The sequence below is a fragment of the Aplidium turbinatum genome, chromosome 10, assembly GCF_918807975.1.
Source record: "Aplidium turbinatum chromosome 10, kaAplTurb1.1, whole genome shotgun sequence".
In the NCBI taxonomy this organism is placed as follows: Eukaryota; Metazoa; Chordata; class Ascidiacea; order Aplousobranchia; family Polyclinidae; genus Aplidium; species Aplidium turbinatum.
In genome coordinates, this window is record NC_137481.1 from 6,010,321 (window position 1) to 6,029,654 (window position 19,334).

At 38.3% G+C, this 19,334-nt stretch overlaps 2 protein-coding genes across 2 annotated transcripts; both read right to left on the reverse strand.

The window, feature by feature from the left end:
• Nucleotides 1-131: 131 nt before the first annotated feature.
• Nucleotides 132-3,462, reverse strand: LOC145778545 (deaminated glutathione amidase-like). Its single transcript, XM_082590052.1, has one exon. It carries the CDS (start codon nt 2,099-2,101, stop codon nt 1,208-1,210), a length of 894 nt encoding a protein of 297 aa, XP_082446178.1. The 5' UTR covers nt 2,102-3,462; the 3' UTR covers nt 132-1,207.
• A 291-nt stretch (nt 3,463-3,753) lies between these two features.
• LOC145778627 (uncharacterized) lies at nt 3,754-7,430 on the reverse strand. Its single transcript, XM_082590156.1, has one exon. It carries the CDS (start codon nt 7,411-7,413, stop codon nt 4,045-4,047), a length of 3,369 nt encoding a protein of 1,122 aa, XP_082446282.1. The 5' UTR covers nt 7,414-7,430; the 3' UTR covers nt 3,754-4,044.
• Between the last annotated feature and the right edge of the window lie 11,904 nt (nt 7,431-19,334).

Sequence of the window (19,334 nt, forward strand, 5' to 3'; positions counted from 1 at the left end):
TGTTTTGATATTTATATAATGCAAGCATTTCAACAGTGAAAATTTTGTTTAAAATAAAATTTGTATTATTGCAAAAATAATTAACGTGAAGTGCAAAATTAGGCTGCGTCGAAATTAGCTAGAATGCAAGATACGCAAATTATATACATTATACAATACATGTAGTGCAGAAAAGGAGCGTTTTTTCTGGCAGTCAGCACAAGGATGAGTAGGTACAGTAGCCTACTACTTACAAGACCAGCGAGAAAATGCGATTCGCTCGCCGTCACGGTGTAGCCTCCACGCTAGCCATTTAAATCATCCAATCATCGATATGTTTTTCAGCAGCCAATTGCAACAAGAATTGACAGCGATAGACGTGTGTTTGGCCAATTTGGCAGGGCTCATTAGTATCACTTTATTGCTGTAAATTCTTGTTACAATCGGCTGTCGAGAAACATTCACATCGTGGACGTCGCTATCATCGCATCTAGACGGGAAGCCAAACCATGAGGGGCCTAAATAAGATTGCCATATTAGCGGTTTTAACGCCAAGTTTAAAAAATTTAGCGTTTTTTAATGCGATTGGCAGGCTATTTTGAGCTTGGCATTTTGACATATTTTCAGCGTTTTTAATTTTTTTTACCATTCTAATTAGTTAAAAAAAAGAGCAAATTTTGTTTTATCAATTCGCAGTACGGTACCGGTAGGCTAGCCTATTTGCAAATACAAGACATCAGGTTTGAAAAGGAAACTTTTTGCGAATCCTGACCTAATGATGCTTTTCATAATATTGCATTTTGAACTGATTTTGTCAACAACATGATTACTATCATAGCCAAAGGTGTTGCGATCGTGCTATATTTCTACCTTGAGAATCCATTAAAAAAGAGCCAAATTTCTGAAATTTGGGACGCTGCCGTTCAAGGCCTCATCTTGGACGGCAGCGTTAGGCTTCCAGTCCAGATGCTATTATAGTGACGTCCACGGGCATATACAATACATGTACGTTACACTAGTGCAGTGGATAACCATAACTATTTTTATTTTGCTCCCATTGCGAGAACATAGAATCAGTGAAGAGGATATAGTGATCGAGTCAGCTCCCAATTATTTTGACATGCCATTTAGCGTCTCGCTGAGACAAGCCGCGTGCTCTCGAGCAATGATGAACCGATCTCCTTTCGAGGCGCTTTCACGAATGGATAATGAATGGGCAAGCCGGAATTCAACTTCTACAATCATTATGATAAAGATCTTGCCTAGCGTGCTCTAACACTGGCATGTCGATGCGTAATTGCTTCAAGTAGTCACGATCAATTTTTGCTGTGATGACTCCAACTTCATCATCTTCAGCTGAAGCTAGAATTTTCCCCCATGGATCAACTATCATGCTATGACCATAGGACGATCGTTTAGCATTATGCTTGCCCACTTGCGCAGCTGCGACAACAAAACACTGGTTTTCTACAGCTCTTGCCCTGAGCAGAACTTCCCAATGTGCACGTCCAGTGGGAATGGTGAATGCTGAAGGGTAGGTTAAAATATCAGCTCCTTGCTGTCTCAATATGGTTGAAATTTGAGGAAATCTTAAGTCGTAGCACACCATCACACCAATGTTACCCACAGGAGAGCTCACTGGTGACAATATCTTTTTTCCTGGAACTGTTGTATCTGTTTCTTTCAAAGTAACTTTGTTTGGAATGTCAACGTTGAACAAGTGGCATTTGTCATATATTGATTGAATTTTTCCGCTGTTGTTTAAAATAATGTGTGTGTTTCTTATTTTACCCAAAGGATCATCATCACATCGAGTATGAATGCCACCGAGCGATAACCAAATATCGACTTCTTTTGCCAAACTGCTGTACCGGCTAAGCATGGTATCTCCAACAAGGTCTATTGATTCCGCCATTTTTACAGCATCTGTTGCATTCGTTGCAATGTAATCACATGCTTCAGGCAAAAACGCCATTACAGCACCTCGCTTCTTACTTTCTTCAATTAAGCTCTTTGCTTGAGCAAAATTCTCAATTTTATTATTGTTCACACACATTTGACAGATGCTTATTATTGGTCGAACCATATTTGAGGCTTTAATACCAACTGGACAAATAAGCATCTAAAAATACAGATAACATAAAAAATGGCTGAGTGAGAGTTCACATACGTAAGCTAAACAAAAATACGCAAGGTAAAACTTTGATAAAGTGAAACCATACAGTAGCATAGCTATAGAGTGCAGAATTACTACACAAATTATAGAAAATCAACAGCAAATATACAAACTATAACAGAAAAGGAACTGAAGTGCAAAAAAAAGATCTTGGTAAAAACTAATAGCCTTTAAGGCGAACTTCAATGGTAGCAGCATTACTACAACTATATATGACATGGCTTATCCAATGCGCACCAAATAGTAGACAATTTTAAGGGAGAAAATGACTAAAGAAAAAAAAATATTAACGAGAAAAGATTGTTTTGGGTGGAGTAAGATGATACTGACGGCCAGGCGCGAATCTAAGAGTTTTTTTCGGGGGGGGCCAGAAAATTTAAAAATCAATTAAAAAGAAAGAAAAAGCTAAACAGATATGAACAATGATACTACGACATATACGATATGCTAGAAAATAGACATTAAAACAACCATTTTCATCAATTGTGATGCCGAGGGACTAATATCAGCTGTTTAGAAGCACATCAAACCATTTGATGCGGAAACATACAATTTTTCACAAAATTTCGGGGGGGGCCCGGGCCCCCCCATAAATACGCGCCTGCTGACGGCAACTGCCTCTAACACCGTTTCCCGACAAGCTACGTATCTGACACAAACATCTTTAATTTGGCAAGAAATGTCATCTCAACTGGAGTTACATGAAATACCATCTCAACGACTACTAGCCTACTGGAGCTATATGAAATTCTAGTCGGAGTAAAAACAATCTTTAGACCAAATAAACAGTAATGTGTAAGTTAAAGCACAAAGCAAAAATTATTACAAAAAGTTTATCACAGCATCTTGAACATTTTCTTCGATATTACGTACAGTGGTAGTTTTTTAAGCTTGTCAAATGAGGTATAAAATATGTTTAATCATCTATAGCGATGTTTAATATTTCTTTAACCACATTAACTTCACATTGAAGTTCAAGCACTGCGCAATGTAAAAATTGTACAAAAAGGTGGTAAATAATTCCGTATTAGAAAAAAAAGATGAAGTAAATCCAATAGGATACAAACAAATGGTAAAAGAGTTGACCCCTCAGCGACATAAACAGAACACTGCATCGACGTCAGAAAAGAGAATTGCGTAATTTAATATGAATATAACGCGACTTTCGTGTCGAAACAAAATATCGACCAATTTTGAGAGGCAGCTAATCTAACACCCCATGAGACACAACTCTCAACAAAATTTGCGTGTGTGCAACTATCTTTTCGTTAAATTCCAACCTATCTTATTGCTATAACGTAATGGATTTCAACCACATAGGGAACGTTTAAATATTACGTAACGCCTTTTTTTCGAATTTTTGACCCCCCCCCTCCCCCATGTAACGCCAACGTAACGCTTTTTTCAATCCCCCCTCCCCCATGTAACGCTTTTTCACTACGAATTCAGCATAAAAAACTACCATTCCGTACTCGAAAGCGTTACGTTACGTTTTGCTTGAACCCCCTCCACCCGATGTGACGCTAACGTAACGCTTTGCATAAACCCCCCCCCCCTCCCCCTCGAAGGCGTTACGTAATAATGAGCGTTCCCATAGGCTATTCCAATAAGTCCGGATATGGCACACTACAATATATATGTTGCAACTTACTCACAATAACTTTGTTAACTACAGGATATGAGCTTATATTTTAAGGACGGGGTGGCTTACAAGACAACTCGTATGCCATAGCAGACAATTCATCAAAGAAAGTCGTGGGGCGGCAGACCTTGCTGTAACTGAAGTAACGGAATGAAATGAAAATCATCAAGCTACAAAATATAAATTTTAGCTCTACATTGCGTATGCGTGTAAATCAAAAGAGGCAAGATTGTTTTGTTCAAAAAAATCACAAAAAGTAGTTTTCCATTTCTAACCAGTCTTTTTGCCAAACTTTTTTTCTTGTGTCTTGGGGCATGCGGACTCCAGTCGCCCTAGCAAGAACAACGTCCACAATTGTATTTATTAACAACTGCATGTAAAGTGGAGCTGGCATATTCCTGTGAGTCCACCTTTCTCTGAAACAAACTTGTTCACTGTTAAACGAATCGATCTCTATAGGTTCATTTGGAAAAAGGCTGAACTGATTCTTCACCGCAACAAGGGACTTGTAAGCTGATTGCAATAATGCTCGTTTTTGAAGAGCGACCTCTTCGGTGATTCTCAGCACTCTATTTGCAACAAAAGATTTATCGAGCAAGAGCGGAAAGATGAAGATGTAACTTGTTTCACCATCTGGCTTCACAAACAACACACGAGATCCAGTGGTTAGTTTTTTGAACCGGGGAGGAAGTTGCAGACCTTCAGGTTTTCTGACAGTTTCTTTTTCTGGGTTATGTTGTAAGACTGCCCTACCGCTGAGAAAAGAATGAATGAATATATTACCACAAATGTTGCTGACAATGTAATCTGTACTGGAAGGTTGAAAAACTCTAGATACAGAGAATGAACCAGCATTTTTTCCCTTGCATTTCATAAAATTTTCCTCGGTTACATTAATTTGCACTGGGCCCACTTTACCCAACTCCATAGTGTCAAATTTTAGCTCTGTAAGCGATACATGCTGCCGAACTTTTGGCAAGTGCTCATCATACAATAACATGAAGTACATTCGATCACCAGAAACTGAAAGCTTGCTCTGCATCAAAGTAACTGCAGCATTTGTGGAACTTTCATACCTTCGGTAAGCAAACTTTACCAGTAACCCATCTTCTCGTTTCATTGTTAGAACAGCAAATGTCGCTCCACCAGCAGATGTCTCTGCAATCTGATCACTAGGTGGAGCATAAATTCTTGTAATGAATTTAGAAGGCTTCTTAGTTTTATTTTTGTTGTCTTGTAATTCGTCAGGGAATTCATCAGTGTACCATGGCTGCTGCTCTTCCATTCTTGAGTTTTGTAAATCACGTAAAACTCGCCTTCTCTCCGTATCGATTGCTTTTTTGCTTTTTGTCTTTTTTCCTTTTGCTACTTTTTTCAGTGTGATAACATCCTCAAATATAACATCATCTTCATCTTTTGCTGTGAAAACTTCCTCAACAAATGACAAATTAAATTTTTTAAATGGAGTGAACCACCCAAATGTATTGAGATGCATAGAGTCATGTTTCCACTGACACAAACTCAAACTCGAATCCAGAGAAATCATGTCTTCTCCATTCTTCATGAAGCAAATCTGCAACAATTCATGCCGATGAAATCGAAATAACTCTATCTCGATGCCTTGCCCAATCTTTTGGACCTTTTCTGTTTTTACAGAGGCTAAGCCCAAAATATGAAGTACACCATTGCTAAAAGGTTTCACTTCAGGAATTATTGACCGTTTACAATGGTTTTGTATGCTTTCAAATAAATTGCACTTTATGATATCTCCACTCTTAAAACCAACAACTATGCTGTCTTGCGTAGCAGCAATGGACAAACTTGGATGAAATGAAACAAAACATGGCAAGGAAATCTCAGAACTTCCCTCAGTTAAAGAGCCACTTTGGAATTTAAAATCACCTTTTGTAGTCTCAAGTACACATAGAGCAGTGAGTTGTTGACTGTTGTAAACTTCCTGAGAGAAATCTAACAGCTTAACATCACTGATTGCAACATAAGGAGCAAAGGATACACTCCATACCACCACGAAGCCCTCTGAACTCAATGTGACAATGCGACTATCATCCAAACTCCACTGAATGGATACAATGGCATCATTCACTTTGCCACGAAAGGCAACACAACGTACTAGTCTAAATGGTTCCCACAATAGGTCATACACCAAAACATCACCTCTATAGGAACCAACTGCAACAAGGCTGTGGTCATTTGTTAGACAAGTTGCAGTAACCCCTAAAACAGGTTTTGGAGAGACTGAAAAATCTGGTGAGTCTGATACAAAACTTTTCCACATATCACCTTCTTGTGCACTAAATATCTTCATTTCAACAGAATTACCGAATCTAGAATCCAGTTTGGGTGTAGTATTTTCAGACGAAATTGCTTCAGATTCTGCACCAGTGTCAATAACAGGTATTGGTTGTGGTTTTACTGCCGGTTTAGCCGCCGAAACGTTTGTTACAATTGGAATTTCTTCTTTAATGGTCAATTGAGTATGATTCCAAAGATTTGGTCTGAAGTTTTCTCTGCTGGATGTTATACTAACAAAAGATTCATCCATCAATTTTCCAGGTGCCTTTTTTACTTTGTTTCCCCCTACAATAGACAGTGTAGTGCTCGCTAATATAGTCTCTTCAGGATAAACCACTGTCATTCCAGCAAGAAAAATGCACTCTTCACATAAGTCCTTAATTAATGCAGGAAAAGTGTCTTGCACAATGTCATCTAAAATAGTAAGAACAGCATCAGATTTGATAAGTTCAGCTTGTAGCTCGTCATATTGTTGTTGGTCAGCCATTAACAATGTCTCAATGAGTTTTGGGTCAACTATGCTTGAAGTAGCTTGTTGAATAACATTTTCCAACAAAGCATCAATTATGGGAGATACAATTTCAATTTGTTTAGAATGTTTTGCCTTGAAAATTTCATAGGCTTTCTTGTTGAATTTTTCTGCAGATAGATAAGAGATATCTCTTGCATATCTCTTTTTCAGGATACCTAAATTTGTTTCCATTGTTTTCAACCTCTGTCTAGTTTTATTGACAAGCATTGGCAGATCATCATAATAACTTTGAGTTGATTCTGCATTGTAGAATTTTTCTTTATGTTTTAATTCTACTTGCTTATCAATCAGACTTTGTTGCTTACGAAGTCGTTGCTGTTTTCCCTTCTCTAAGCTTTCTCTCTCTTTTTCTCGGAGATTTTCTATAAATTGGAATCTTTGCTTTTCCGCAGCCTCTTTACCATTGGGCTGTTCAGCATTTAAAATGATTTGAGCAAAATGTTCTGTTGCTTTATTTAAGGCTTCCTTTCCGTATGCTTTGTCTAACTCTTCCTTGAGTATAGTGTTGTCTAATAATGGCTGTAAATGTGATTGTTGTAATGCAGTAAAATTTTCATCCACATTTGGAGCAGTTAGTGGCAGCAAAGTAGGTGACATTGTTTTAGAATTTTGCTTCAATTTCATTCGTCGCAAAGCCATCAAATCAGAAACGACCTTTTTCTTTTTTTCTATGCGTTCAGATGAAACATGGTCATGTGTGATATCTGAACTACTTCTGGTCAACTCATGGTGCCTGCTGCTTGTGTTTCGTGGCCACAGAAATCTATCCATATTCAACAATCAGTACATAATTTTAATCCTATAGTTTGTCTGAAAAGTTTTGTCTTTTCATTTACCAATGGAATAACCACCTTGTTTGCATTCTGTAATCACATTGAAACAAGTTAATTCTGCATTATCTTATTTACTTGTTGACGAATCTACATTATCCCATTTGTTGTAGTTGACATCATGCTAATTCTATATTGTTCAAAACCAGCCTCATTGCAATAAGATCTCCTGCACTTCTGGCACAGAGGTTGGAACTGATTGCATTCTTACTTGCTCATATCAATCAATTTGCAGGCCTCTAAGTTCCCGTCGACCATCCGAGAAGTTGTTAAATGGCCTCCGAAACTACTGCCTTGGTAGGCCGTGTTTGGTCCCGCTTCCATATCATTTTTCTACTCTGTTAGTATTTGAAAATTTTTTCTCAATTTGCGTCTAATCGTAAAATGTTTTTCTTTTCACTGGCATTTGCAACTTTTTCATAAACAAGGCTAAGTCCGACAAGAAATATATATTGCTGATAAAAGTTTCACAAAAATGCTAAACGTCAACCTATAACAACTCGAAGGTTAGCTCTACTAGACCTAATTGGGAAGCAGTACACATAAATACAACTGCAAATATGTTTCAACGCCTTGTTTGCATTGTTACCTGAATGAACACAATTAATTAAAACTGATTTTTTACTTTGGCTGCTGAGCGCAAGAATTTGGTCACTGGGAAAAATCTTTGATAGGCCATACATTAGGGTGTTTCATTTTTTCCACACTTACGAAATTAAAAACGTTCGGGTTTGCGTATGATGGGATTTTGGACACTGATTTGAAAAATGTAATTTTTATTCCATTATGACGTCATTTAGATGTGGCACCGCGTGGTCGAAATTTGTGTGGGGCTAAAAATAGGGGATTTCCCGTAACTCGATAACGGAACATGGTAGAGAGACAAAATTGGTGTCAAAATGCGCAGAAGGGCCGCTTTCCTATACCTTCTTTAGAGACTTCATTGCCGTATCTTCCCCGCAAAGCGAATTATATCAAAAAAACGATATTTCTCATGCACAAGGTGTTGCTTAGGGTGACTCATTTTCCTTGATATTCTTTAAAATTTTTGTCAGTTTGGAATAATGTTCCATTTTGCGAACTGATATTTGTAAACCAAAAATTTTTGTTGGGTTTTGACCTTTGACCCTGGTTCACCCAAGGAGAAATTCTGACTTTTTCTGAAAAATTAGTAAATTTTGAAGTGGTTTAGCAGTATCTGAAGAGAGGATTTCTCAAAATTTGATTACGTGATTTTGACGTCAGTTCCTCTGTTAACGTCCACGTGGAACATCTTCACCCTACTCCAAGTCTGAGAGTCACTAATAGTGCATGCTTTCAGTGTCATTTTAGTTAATTTTACAGTCTTTTCGCAATCAGTGAATCTATAACATAGACCAACAAAAAACTTTTGGCACAAAACATGAGAGTCATTTTAGAGTATTTCAGGGCCCCTGATTCCGAAAATGCACTTAGTTTTTTCGAATTGGCTCTAGTTTTCGAGATATTCGACAATGAAAATATTTTTAAAATCGTTTCTCAAAAGCTTTCAATTAGCAAATTACTTATTTTCAGCCCTGTTTACCATTATGATGTCATAATTGCACTTGTCTAGTTCAATTGGTTCATATTGCACGAAAGTTCAAAACGCAAGCAAAGGTTGAAATGAACTGTGTTTAACGTAAGGGAGACATAAATACACAATGAAAACAGTTGTGAATCAGTAGGCCTACATCACAAGAAAAATATCCCGAAAGTCATGTGCTTATGAATGCAGCTTTATATTGAAAAGGTAGTCCTACTGAACTGGATACTTGTACAAATGAAGTTTTATTCTAAGCCTTTGCTAAGGCCAAGTCTTTGCTGCAAGAAGTTTTTTTCTGGTCTATAGGCTAAATAAATTGCATATAGGCTAATAAAATATGCCTTTGACAAGTAGGATGCTGTACAAACAACCCAGATATATTTTGCTGCATGAGGCAACGCAGAGGACCAACGCATTCTGCGATAGATACAGCGCTACATAAAAACAAGCATTATTATTACTTTGACATGAAGCTGGGTGATCAAGATAAGTCCTGGGTTCCTCCTAAAGTATGCAAACATTGCACTCAAACCCGTTTCTGGGCTCAAGGCTAAGAAGTTCAGAGTGCCATGGCATAAAGAGAGCCGTGGAATCACCATGAAAATTGATACTTCTGCACGGTGAGGATGTTCGAAGGAAATTGGAACATCATGTTTACATGGAGTGTGCAAGGCAGTCATTGCATGGACGATTGTACGTTGCTGTTTCTGTTTTTTGTTTGCCCTCTCTAGTTTCAAGTGGTGATTTTCTTGAAACAATAGGAAAACGGGCATGACTGAGAGTAACCTCAATACCTTTAGTAATGTTTTGGAGCAAGGTCAAGTTTTTTTCTCAAAACCATTACTACCACCTACTGTAGTAGTTAAAGATTTAGTTATCAAAAGTGGTAGCTGCAATCTTGGCTCCTCATCTCGATCAACATGGCATTCTTGACTCCAAGGCCAAGATTACGTTCTTCCGCAGCAAGGATAAAATTCTAAGCAGCTACTTTACTGAAGAACATAACTTTGTATTCTGTAATTATATAAATGGCCTTCGTACCTTGATGGGTGTTGCTCAGTAGGCCAAGAGTTGCGTTTGTTCATCGATAGCTTTGTTTTGCTTATTTGTCTAGTTTGTTACGGTAAGCAAAACAATGTATGCATTTTGTTTGTACTTAGTAGCTTACTTAGTAAGTCTGAGACTGTTGAAGTCAACAAATATATTAATGCAAAACACAAGTTATATATTCTACATCTTGTATCCTCAGGCTTACTTCACATCATATTTTGATTGTTACTAGGCCAGTAAACGTTAAATAGCTGTTTGTTTGGGTTGTAATCAATGTGATTGGTTCCAAATAGCGTTTATACAACTCAGAAATGTGCCTGGGATTACTTCCAGTTTTGTCTATGTAGTAAACGACACGACGTTAAATCGAGAGGGGCTCAAAATTGCGAAAAAAATATTTTTGCTGTAACTCAAAACCTAAAGCCAATTCGAGAAAAATTAGTGCATTTTCAGAATCAGGGGCCTCGAAATACCTTAAAATGACTCTCACATGTCCTGCCTTTATATAAAAAAAGTTTTGTTGGCCTATGAAAATCGATAAACATCGTCAAATGATTCAAGAAACTGAAAGCAGTAGATATTTACTACGTGAAGGGTGCACAAAGAAAATCATGTCTGAAATGTGGTAGAATTCGACATTTTGAGAGTAATACACGTGTCAGTGTTACTAATTAAACCACTTTGCTTGCTACAAGTTTGTGTTACTGCCTCTTATTGTGTCCATGCCCAATCAACGACGCATTGCGAATTGTGACTGGATGCCTGCGCCCAACTCCAACAGAGTATTTACCAATCCTTGCAGGCATCCAACCTGCTGAGCTTCGCCGAAAGGGAGCCATTATACACCTGGCTCGCCGGGCGGGGGATCCTGACCACTTGCTCCATGCAAAACTCAACATCCCACCTCAGGAATCTCCCCGGCAACTAAAGTCAAGACACCCCTTTGTGCCAGCTGCTGTTGAATTACTACAACCATTCAGCGATCGTGCCATCAGCGCAGCACACTTCATGGAAGACACTTGGAATGCAGCATGGTGCGCCACCGACACCAAACTACATGGTTTTATGCCCCACCCGGTGGCGCGCCCCCCTGGTATGGACCTTCCTCGGCCGACTTGGGTCAAGCTCAACAGAATCCGAACCGGAGTCGGTCGCTTCCATTCCAACTTGCACAAGTGGGGTCTGGCTCCCTCATCGGCCTGCGAATGCGGCGCGGAGGAACAAACTGCTGACCATGTCATTCTCGAATGTCCCATCTACAAGGCACCAAATGGAACGCATGGTATAGCAACGCTGGACGAAGCTACACTCACCTGGCTCTCCACCACCTGCCCTGAAATTTGATCTAGTCTCAAACGAAAGAAGAAGAAGATTGTGTCCATTAAGATGCTAGAGTGCATTAGAACAAAGCGAGTGAGCAGTTTCAGGGATAAGCGAAAACTCGATATTTTGAAAAAATTCAAACCAGGTGAACCAGGGTCAAACGTTAATATTTTTTTGTGAAATTTGGTGTAGGAGATACATTTACCAAAAGGAACAATATTCCAAACTGACAAAAAATTTAAAAAAAAAAAATTTTTTTTCGAGATTTTGCGCCAGCCTAGTGTTGCTACAAGTTTAATTTTTTCCTTCAGTAGAGCTGTTGCTGCAAATTTACCTTGCATTACTGCTACAAAGCTAAGAAAAGGAAAAATAATGAAAGTTGAGAGTGAGACCCATTTGGTTAACTTGGAAAGTTCCGACGAAGACGAAACAAGGGCCGCTTTCCTATACCTTCTTAAGAGACTTTCTTGCCGTATCTTCGCCACAAAACGAATTATGTCGAAAAAAACGTTTTTTACAACTTATGATGCACGGTACTTGTTTGGCTCCTAAATAAGTGCGTTTTCGTAATATTTCTTTAATGGTCTCGAGGTAACTGTTCTGTTGCAAACTTAGCAATTGTATAATGTATACCCAATGCAAAGCTGAGAATTTGCAGAGATAAATTGCTACTGGTACGAAATCAATACTGTTAAACTTGCTAATGATGTCTACAGTTAATCTTGCAGTACTGTATATCTGAACGAGGTTTTGCAAAACCGGCTCACATTTCTCGACGTGCTCATTTCTCTCATGCTATTGCCTATATTAACTGATCGTTCTAATAACAAAATAACTCTTTAACAGCAAACAACGCTACTATATTCACTATCATTCCATGCTGCGCAAAAATGCACGAAGTCGCAAATCGGTAAGCGGTTGGTTTCATCGCTAATTCGCTCTCCTATAACATTCTTAAGCTTTCCGATTCGTCGCTCAGTGGAACGATTATTGTTATCAATCGACCTCCAGAAAGATGGGATACATGGGCGCACATAACGCATGTTGCAAATTGGCTTTGAACTGTGAAAAGAAATCCTCAATCTCGCTGCTCCGCTCTTCAACAAATTTCGAATATCAACAGTTGCTGGAAGCGAAGTAGGGATTTTCACAATTTCAAGGGAAAACGTTGAAGACTGCGAAAAAAAATCTAAGTCTCGTTTTCTGAAGACAGCCACTGAGAACCATTTTCCACGAAATATCTGTAAACTACATCAATCACTTCTTCTTCATCAATGTCCCGGCATGCTAGAAGCAAATCTCGCTGACACAAAGTAATGAATGGTCCATCACCTGCCTTTGGTTTTAAATGAATCATTATAAATGAAGGAACGTAAACAGACACGATGTAGGACACTAACTTGATCAGTTTTGACTTGTCTGCTGTAGAAAGCTTGTCAAATTGAAAACAAACAAGCGAAGATAGCCATTGGCAGTCGTTATCCATCTGGAGTTTCATATGGTTTCTTGTTTATAAATCAAAAGATGCTTCAAATTGTGTGGTACATCCATAAATGTAGAACAAGCCACCAGCATGCATATTTGATCGCTCCTGAAATCGTCGTTTTGTCCTTTGGTAACTTCCTTCTGTTCAGCAAACGATTCGATTTGTTTGTGCATTCTTTAATTGACCTTCTGAAAATTTTACTGCATTCTAAACGTTTGTTAACTTCCCACTTTTTACCAGTATTGACCGCCGTAGTGTCTGCCATCACTGAATAAATATTAGGCAAAATACTTTCGCAAGCATCTTGTGTGATGGTATTGCACAAAATTTCACTTGTGACAGATGTACCCGAGGAAAAAGATTTAACTGCGATCAATGCTTCCGCCTTGCCACGCTTCTCATCGATAAATTTGCCAAGGAAAACATTCTGCAATGCCATCATGCGAACTTTTTCACGTTGACGGAATATAGTCGATGGTGAAGCAGCGATTTCAGCACCTCCACAGCACAAGAGTTGATTGATTGCTGACGGATGCTTGTCATTCGGCGGTCTGCGAATATGCAACTTTCACTACGGTACTCACTTTCAAAGTCTTGAGTTTTGCGTACTGGCTCCCACCTGTGATCGGTTTTAGCAAAAAAGTTGAATCAGTTTCGTCTTAGTCGGAACTTTTCAAGTTAGCCAAATGGGTCTCACTCTCAACTTTCATTATTTTTCCTTTTCTTAGCTTTGTAGCAGTAATGCAAGGTAAATTTGCAGCAACAGCTCTACTGAAGAAAAAAATTAAACTTGTAGCAACACCTTGTGCATGCAAAATATCGTTTTTTCGATATAATTCGCTTTGTGGGGAAGATACGGCAATGAAGTCTCTAAAGAAGGTATAGGAAAGCGGCCCTTCTGCGCATTTTGACACCAATTTTGTCTCTCTACCATGTTCCGTTATCGAGTTACGGGAGATCCCCTATTTTTAGCCCCACACGAATTTCGACCACGCGGTGCCACATCTAAATGACGTCATAATGAAATAAAAATCACATTTTTCAAATCAGTGTCCAAAATCCCATCATACGCAAACCCGAACGTTTTTAATTTCGTAAGTGTGGAAAAAATGAAACACCCTACCATACATGGTCCCCAGAAAAATAAACAAGCTTAGGGGTGTAAATTAGTACTTTCTATCATGTTTCTTAGTTAATCCTGTCTTGCGTTATTTTGTGTTAAGTAAAAGAATTCAGTACACTCTACAGAGCTGGTGTACAATCCTCGGCCCTGGTCATAAATGCTATGATGTGAATATAACTGGAATCGACCAAGATATATGGGGTGGTGAAGTATATGAACAGTAAAGCAAAGGTAAAGTAGTTATACCCTATATGTTTGGTCGATTCCAATGTATGATGTCATGGTATTTTTGACCAGGGCGGAGACTTGCACACCAGCTGCCAATCTACCTTGTTTGCTACTATTACTATGTTGTACATTACAACAGTTTGTGTGTCAGTATTGCCTAAACCAGTGGTTCTCAACCGGGGGTCCGCGGACCCCAAGGGGTCCGTGAAGCGATTTCAGGGGGTCCGCGAAAGTTTCCGAGTTTTCAGCATTATTGATAAATTACAAAATTTAAAAATTGTTTGTGCTTTGTTTATGTATTAACCTACAGTGATTCTCAAACTGCAAGTCGCAAGCACTGGTGCATCGTTTGAAATTTCAAAGGACATGGCACAAAGGTTTGGTTTTTTAACTAAAAATATAAGGCTATGTTCAACTTGATTCTTTTGATACAGCAGGTTGTTGATCAATGATTAACTTAGAAATGCAAACGTTAGTCAGCAGTCTATCACCACTCACAGTTTTGCAATGACTGCAATTATAACGAACTAATATTGATTACAAATGAAAATTTCTTTGTAACGGTCGCAAGTAGGCTATTCTATTAAGATAAAATTTGTAGAAAAACATCAAATGAGCATATAAATTACTGATGTTTGATCCCGTGTGCCAACATAGGCCTATAGCCCATAAGTCATAACATAATTTTGTCAATCTCATCAATTGCGTTGCGAATTCAGAAAATTCTTCTAAGTGTGTTGCTTTGAAACTTATGAAGCCTAACATGATTCCATAAGGAGACGCGATATACCAAATTTCAAATATAATTTTTTAGGGGTCCGTGACCGCTTCGAAGGCACCAAAACAAAAAGGTTGAAAACCACTGGCCTAAACTTATTTCATTTCTTTCGTATATCTGATAATACAACACCTATACTATAAAACCATGTCTCAAATATCTTATTGATGAAAGAATTCAAAGAAAAAAACAGCATTCACAAAGTATCCATAGTATCTACCGGCACTAGAGCTCGACCGATATCACTTTTTCAGGCCGATACCGATATTTATGAAACTTTTAGTCCGATACCGATATATATCAGCCGATATATATCAGCCGATATATATATATCAGCTACGAAAAATTTGTTACCAACAAAGTTATTAAGCAACAAACCAGTCCAAGAAAGTTTATGCATTAGCTGCTGTAATGGAAAAATCATTCTTAACACTAATCACAAAAAAACACCAAACAAAAAAGAAACAACCCAGGCCTCGAAATTCGTTTTTGCTAACGGTGGACAAACGTGTCCGGTCTGAACTCTTCGCCATTTAAGAGCTGTGGCTACGGTTTCGAAGGCTTTTTAAAATTTCAGCGAAGGCTTTCATCAGACCAACGAGGTGCGCTTGGAGAGTCAAAACGCCGCATAACTGATTAACTTCCACTAAACGAGGTCGTGTGGCTTCTTGCGTCATAATGCTCTTGGCCTGGGTCGAAAAACGTCTACAATGAAGCTACTATTTTCTTCTGTGCAAAGTTTCACTAGGCTGTTTTCTTTGAGTTTATTTTTGCATGTCATGTGAGCGAAAGTTAATTTTCCCTGGGCCTTTTCTTTCTTGCTGTAATACCAAAACTTGACAAATTTTGCTGCATCTTGCTGTGATAGCCTACTCGTATGATCTCATTTTGTAACGCATCTTGCCTTATCAATATCACTCGGAGATCAAAGCCAGACATTGTGACGTAAGACTTGAAATAAGTTGCGTGTGGTTAGTGCAGAAGTACACCGGTACTCCCATCGATTCTTAGCGAAAAATTCATCTTTGTTACACGGATTCAATGTCATCAATCGTTGAAGCAACGTTTCAGGTTTAGAAAAATAACATATGATCAAATGCAGTTTTATTGTATGGAAAGCATCACCAGATATTTTGAACTGGGGTGTTTTATTTAAATATCCTCCCAAACTTGTTGTATCTGGTGCAAATGGCGAATCCTTACTTATAAACAAACATTGCGATTGTGCTAATTTTCTTTTAAAACTTGATTACCTATTTCGGTTTCCAGCACGATATTGTAACGTTTGCGTTTTGTCGCTTCTACCTTTTTATAGACGTTTGCTATGTTAACATGTATATATTGTTTTTGTTGGGATGGTCAGAAATATAAACAACTGAATGTAGGGTTTGCTTTGTAGCCTACCAGTACTTGTTTGAGTAGAACATTTTTGGGATTGCTTAACGTGCAACGTATCGCAACTCAACAGTTTTTTTTTTCCATTCCTCTTCTAGTGTCAAGTTGCGCGGATTTTACTGTATCAGTCTCTAGAAGTACACTAATGAAGCAAAGGTTATGGTAATTTCTTAGTCAAATTGAAATTGTTTACCTATGTTTGCTTGCTTGTTGTCAATACTAGAAGCTTGTAGAGTTGCCAAACCAAAATTTGTGTACGGTACGGTACATAAAAAAATAGATTTCCCTAGTGGTCAATTCAAAGTTCAATTCAATTTATTTTTCATTAATGGTGTGAACAAGTAGGGAACGATAAAGTAAACACACGAATTTGAAAATAGAGGAAAGATGACAAAACCAACAGGTTCAAAATATGCATCGATAAAACAGTGTTCACAAGCAATTCTTATTAAACGACAATGAATAATACACGCAGTTCCTTTTGCAACAGAAAAAAGCAGTAAAATATGTCTTTTTTTCCAGCATTTTTAAAAGTGTGGTAAAACTAACAATTAGGCTACAGTTTACGTTTAGCCTATTACGACAACATACTGTGAAATGAAAATCGAATATGCAAATGAAACACAATAGACAGCTGGAATCATCTGTCTATCCAGCGAGGTCATGACGTCAGCTGAAGTTGCTGGTTTACAGACTTTTGACTAGAGCTAGTCCAGGGGTTTTTAACCGGGGGTAAATTTACCCCCTGGGGGTAAATTTCACCTACAGAAGGGTAAATTTACTGAATCATAAATTAAAGGTGCACTGCAACGAAAATACATGGCTTTTGTATTTGTAGATCTTTCTGAAATAAAACGTTTTTCAACAATTTTTTTATTTTTTGTGTTACCATTAATTAAAAAACCTAAAAAACCTTTTTTGAATTGAATGATTCTGATTGGTCAAAATTTTGATGACGTCATTGGCTGGCAAAGCCGCATCCAAGGTCTATTGTTTTGCGTGCAAACACAAGGAACAAATCGCATAGGCTACCGAAACAGCGAACAATTTTGTGCTAAGGGAGTTTTTACGCCGTTAAAATGGTGGCTTCTTGTATGGCTCCCGGTTGTACTAACCGGGGAATCGTCAAAGAGGTATCCTTTCATCGTTTACCTCTGAATAATGACGACAAGCTGAAAAAATGGATCTCAGCGATGAAACTCAAAAACCCACCTGTAAACAAGCACCCCGTGTGTGCAGCAATCATTTTCTGGCCAGCGATTACCAACGTGATCTACAGGAGGCAGAGCTACAAGGCACCAAGTCCAGACATCTGCTCATCTCTGAAGCCGTTTCTTTTGTCCTTGATTTTTCAAGATATGTGAAAGCCACTGTCAATACAGTAGGCTACCCACAAAACTTGATCGACCTAGGTACAGGTCTGTGAGTACGATCGGGCGTTTGGATCGAATAGCAATTAAAAGCGAGAAAACAACAAGACTTTGAAACAGGTCAGTAACAGTAGGACAGTAAAACATTGGCAGGGTAGGCATATTAGGCAACTCTGAATACATAGGCTACTTTTAGTAGATATAAACCACTTGGTTCAAGCAAATTATTTTCCTGCATTTTTTTCAATGCAAATTTTCCATCCGACTGCTGTCCGAACTGGTGTTGTCAGAGCACGAATCAGAATGATGTTCTTCGCTGTCAAGTCGCCGTCTTTTTGGTTCAAAGAAAAATCCTTGTCTTGTTTCAAACATCTTGTTTATGCTGATCTTCTATTACTCAATATACAATGACCTATGCGACGTTTCTAAGGCAAAGGCATGAAGCTGTTTACTTGGTTGCCCGCCGATGACGTCACAAGACACATAGCGCCATCAGGTGGCCAATTTTCATTTGGTTAAATCTCCTAAACAAAAAGGCATATCAAAAAAAATTTTCGAAAAATATAATACTTTAACACTAAAAAATCACCAAAAAATTTTTAATTTTTCATTTCAGGTCCCCTTTAAGGCTTTCAGACAAAATTAGATCTGTGGAGTAGAAGGGTTCAAAAAGAAATTTACGTAAATTTTCCAGCATTTGATGATTGGAATGCCAGTAGAAGTCGCAACGAGATTTCTGACCTCGAAGTCGAAATATGCCAGCACTTTGACGGTTACTTCGAAAGTTAAAGTTTTAAAAGTAGGCTACTACTCTTTGGATAACTCATCCCTTCGAAGCCTGGTCACAGCGCTAAACCATAATCTCTTCGTGGGAAAATTGTAACATAAGATTCCCGGATCCGTTCGTCTGCATGCAAAAACCGAAAAGAAACACTCTTCTGAAACGTCTATTCAAGAACTGTATTTCTGTAAAAATAACCACTGGCTGTCGAAATTGGGACGCAACACCGTACGCCACTAAAACTTGTCACTACAATACAAATTACTGAGATAAAGACGGAAATTTTGTCTAGCTGGCAAGCACTAAGCAAAACAGTTAAATATGCGACCAACCTCTTCAAGCAACAATTTTAAATGACGAGAATAGATTGCAATATTTCAAACGCACGTAGGCAGTTTCTGTGACATAATAATGAAAAGCATTATGAAGCTATTCCAACACCTGTTGGCTTTGGCTTACACCATATCTCGTAATTCAAGATTTAACGATGATGTAATGTTTCAACAGGTGTGACCAGAGGGGATGCAATCTTTGCTAATTTCTAGCAATAGTCCACTACGTCAGACGCCAAGATTCAGTAGACCTGAACGGTTTTATGTGACGTTTGATTTAAAAATTGTTCGGAACAAAGCCAAGTTAGAAAGTATTGCTGACGATAATCTTTGCAAAGATGAATTGATTGATCTTCAACATTCAGCAACGCTTTGTTTCAAATTCTTATCGTGCAATTGGTGACCTTTCCAAGTTTTGGTGTGGATCAGTTG

Bases quoted from the DNA above. Each gene is read 5' to 3' on its own strand.
- LOC145778627 (XM_082590156.1), bottom strand. From the start codon at position 7,413: ATGGATAGATTTCTGTGGCCACGAAACACAAGCAGCAGGCACCATGAG.
- LOC145778545 (XM_082590052.1), bottom strand. From the start codon at position 2,101: ATGCTTATTTGTCCAGTTGGTATTAAAGCCTCAAATATGGTTCGACCA.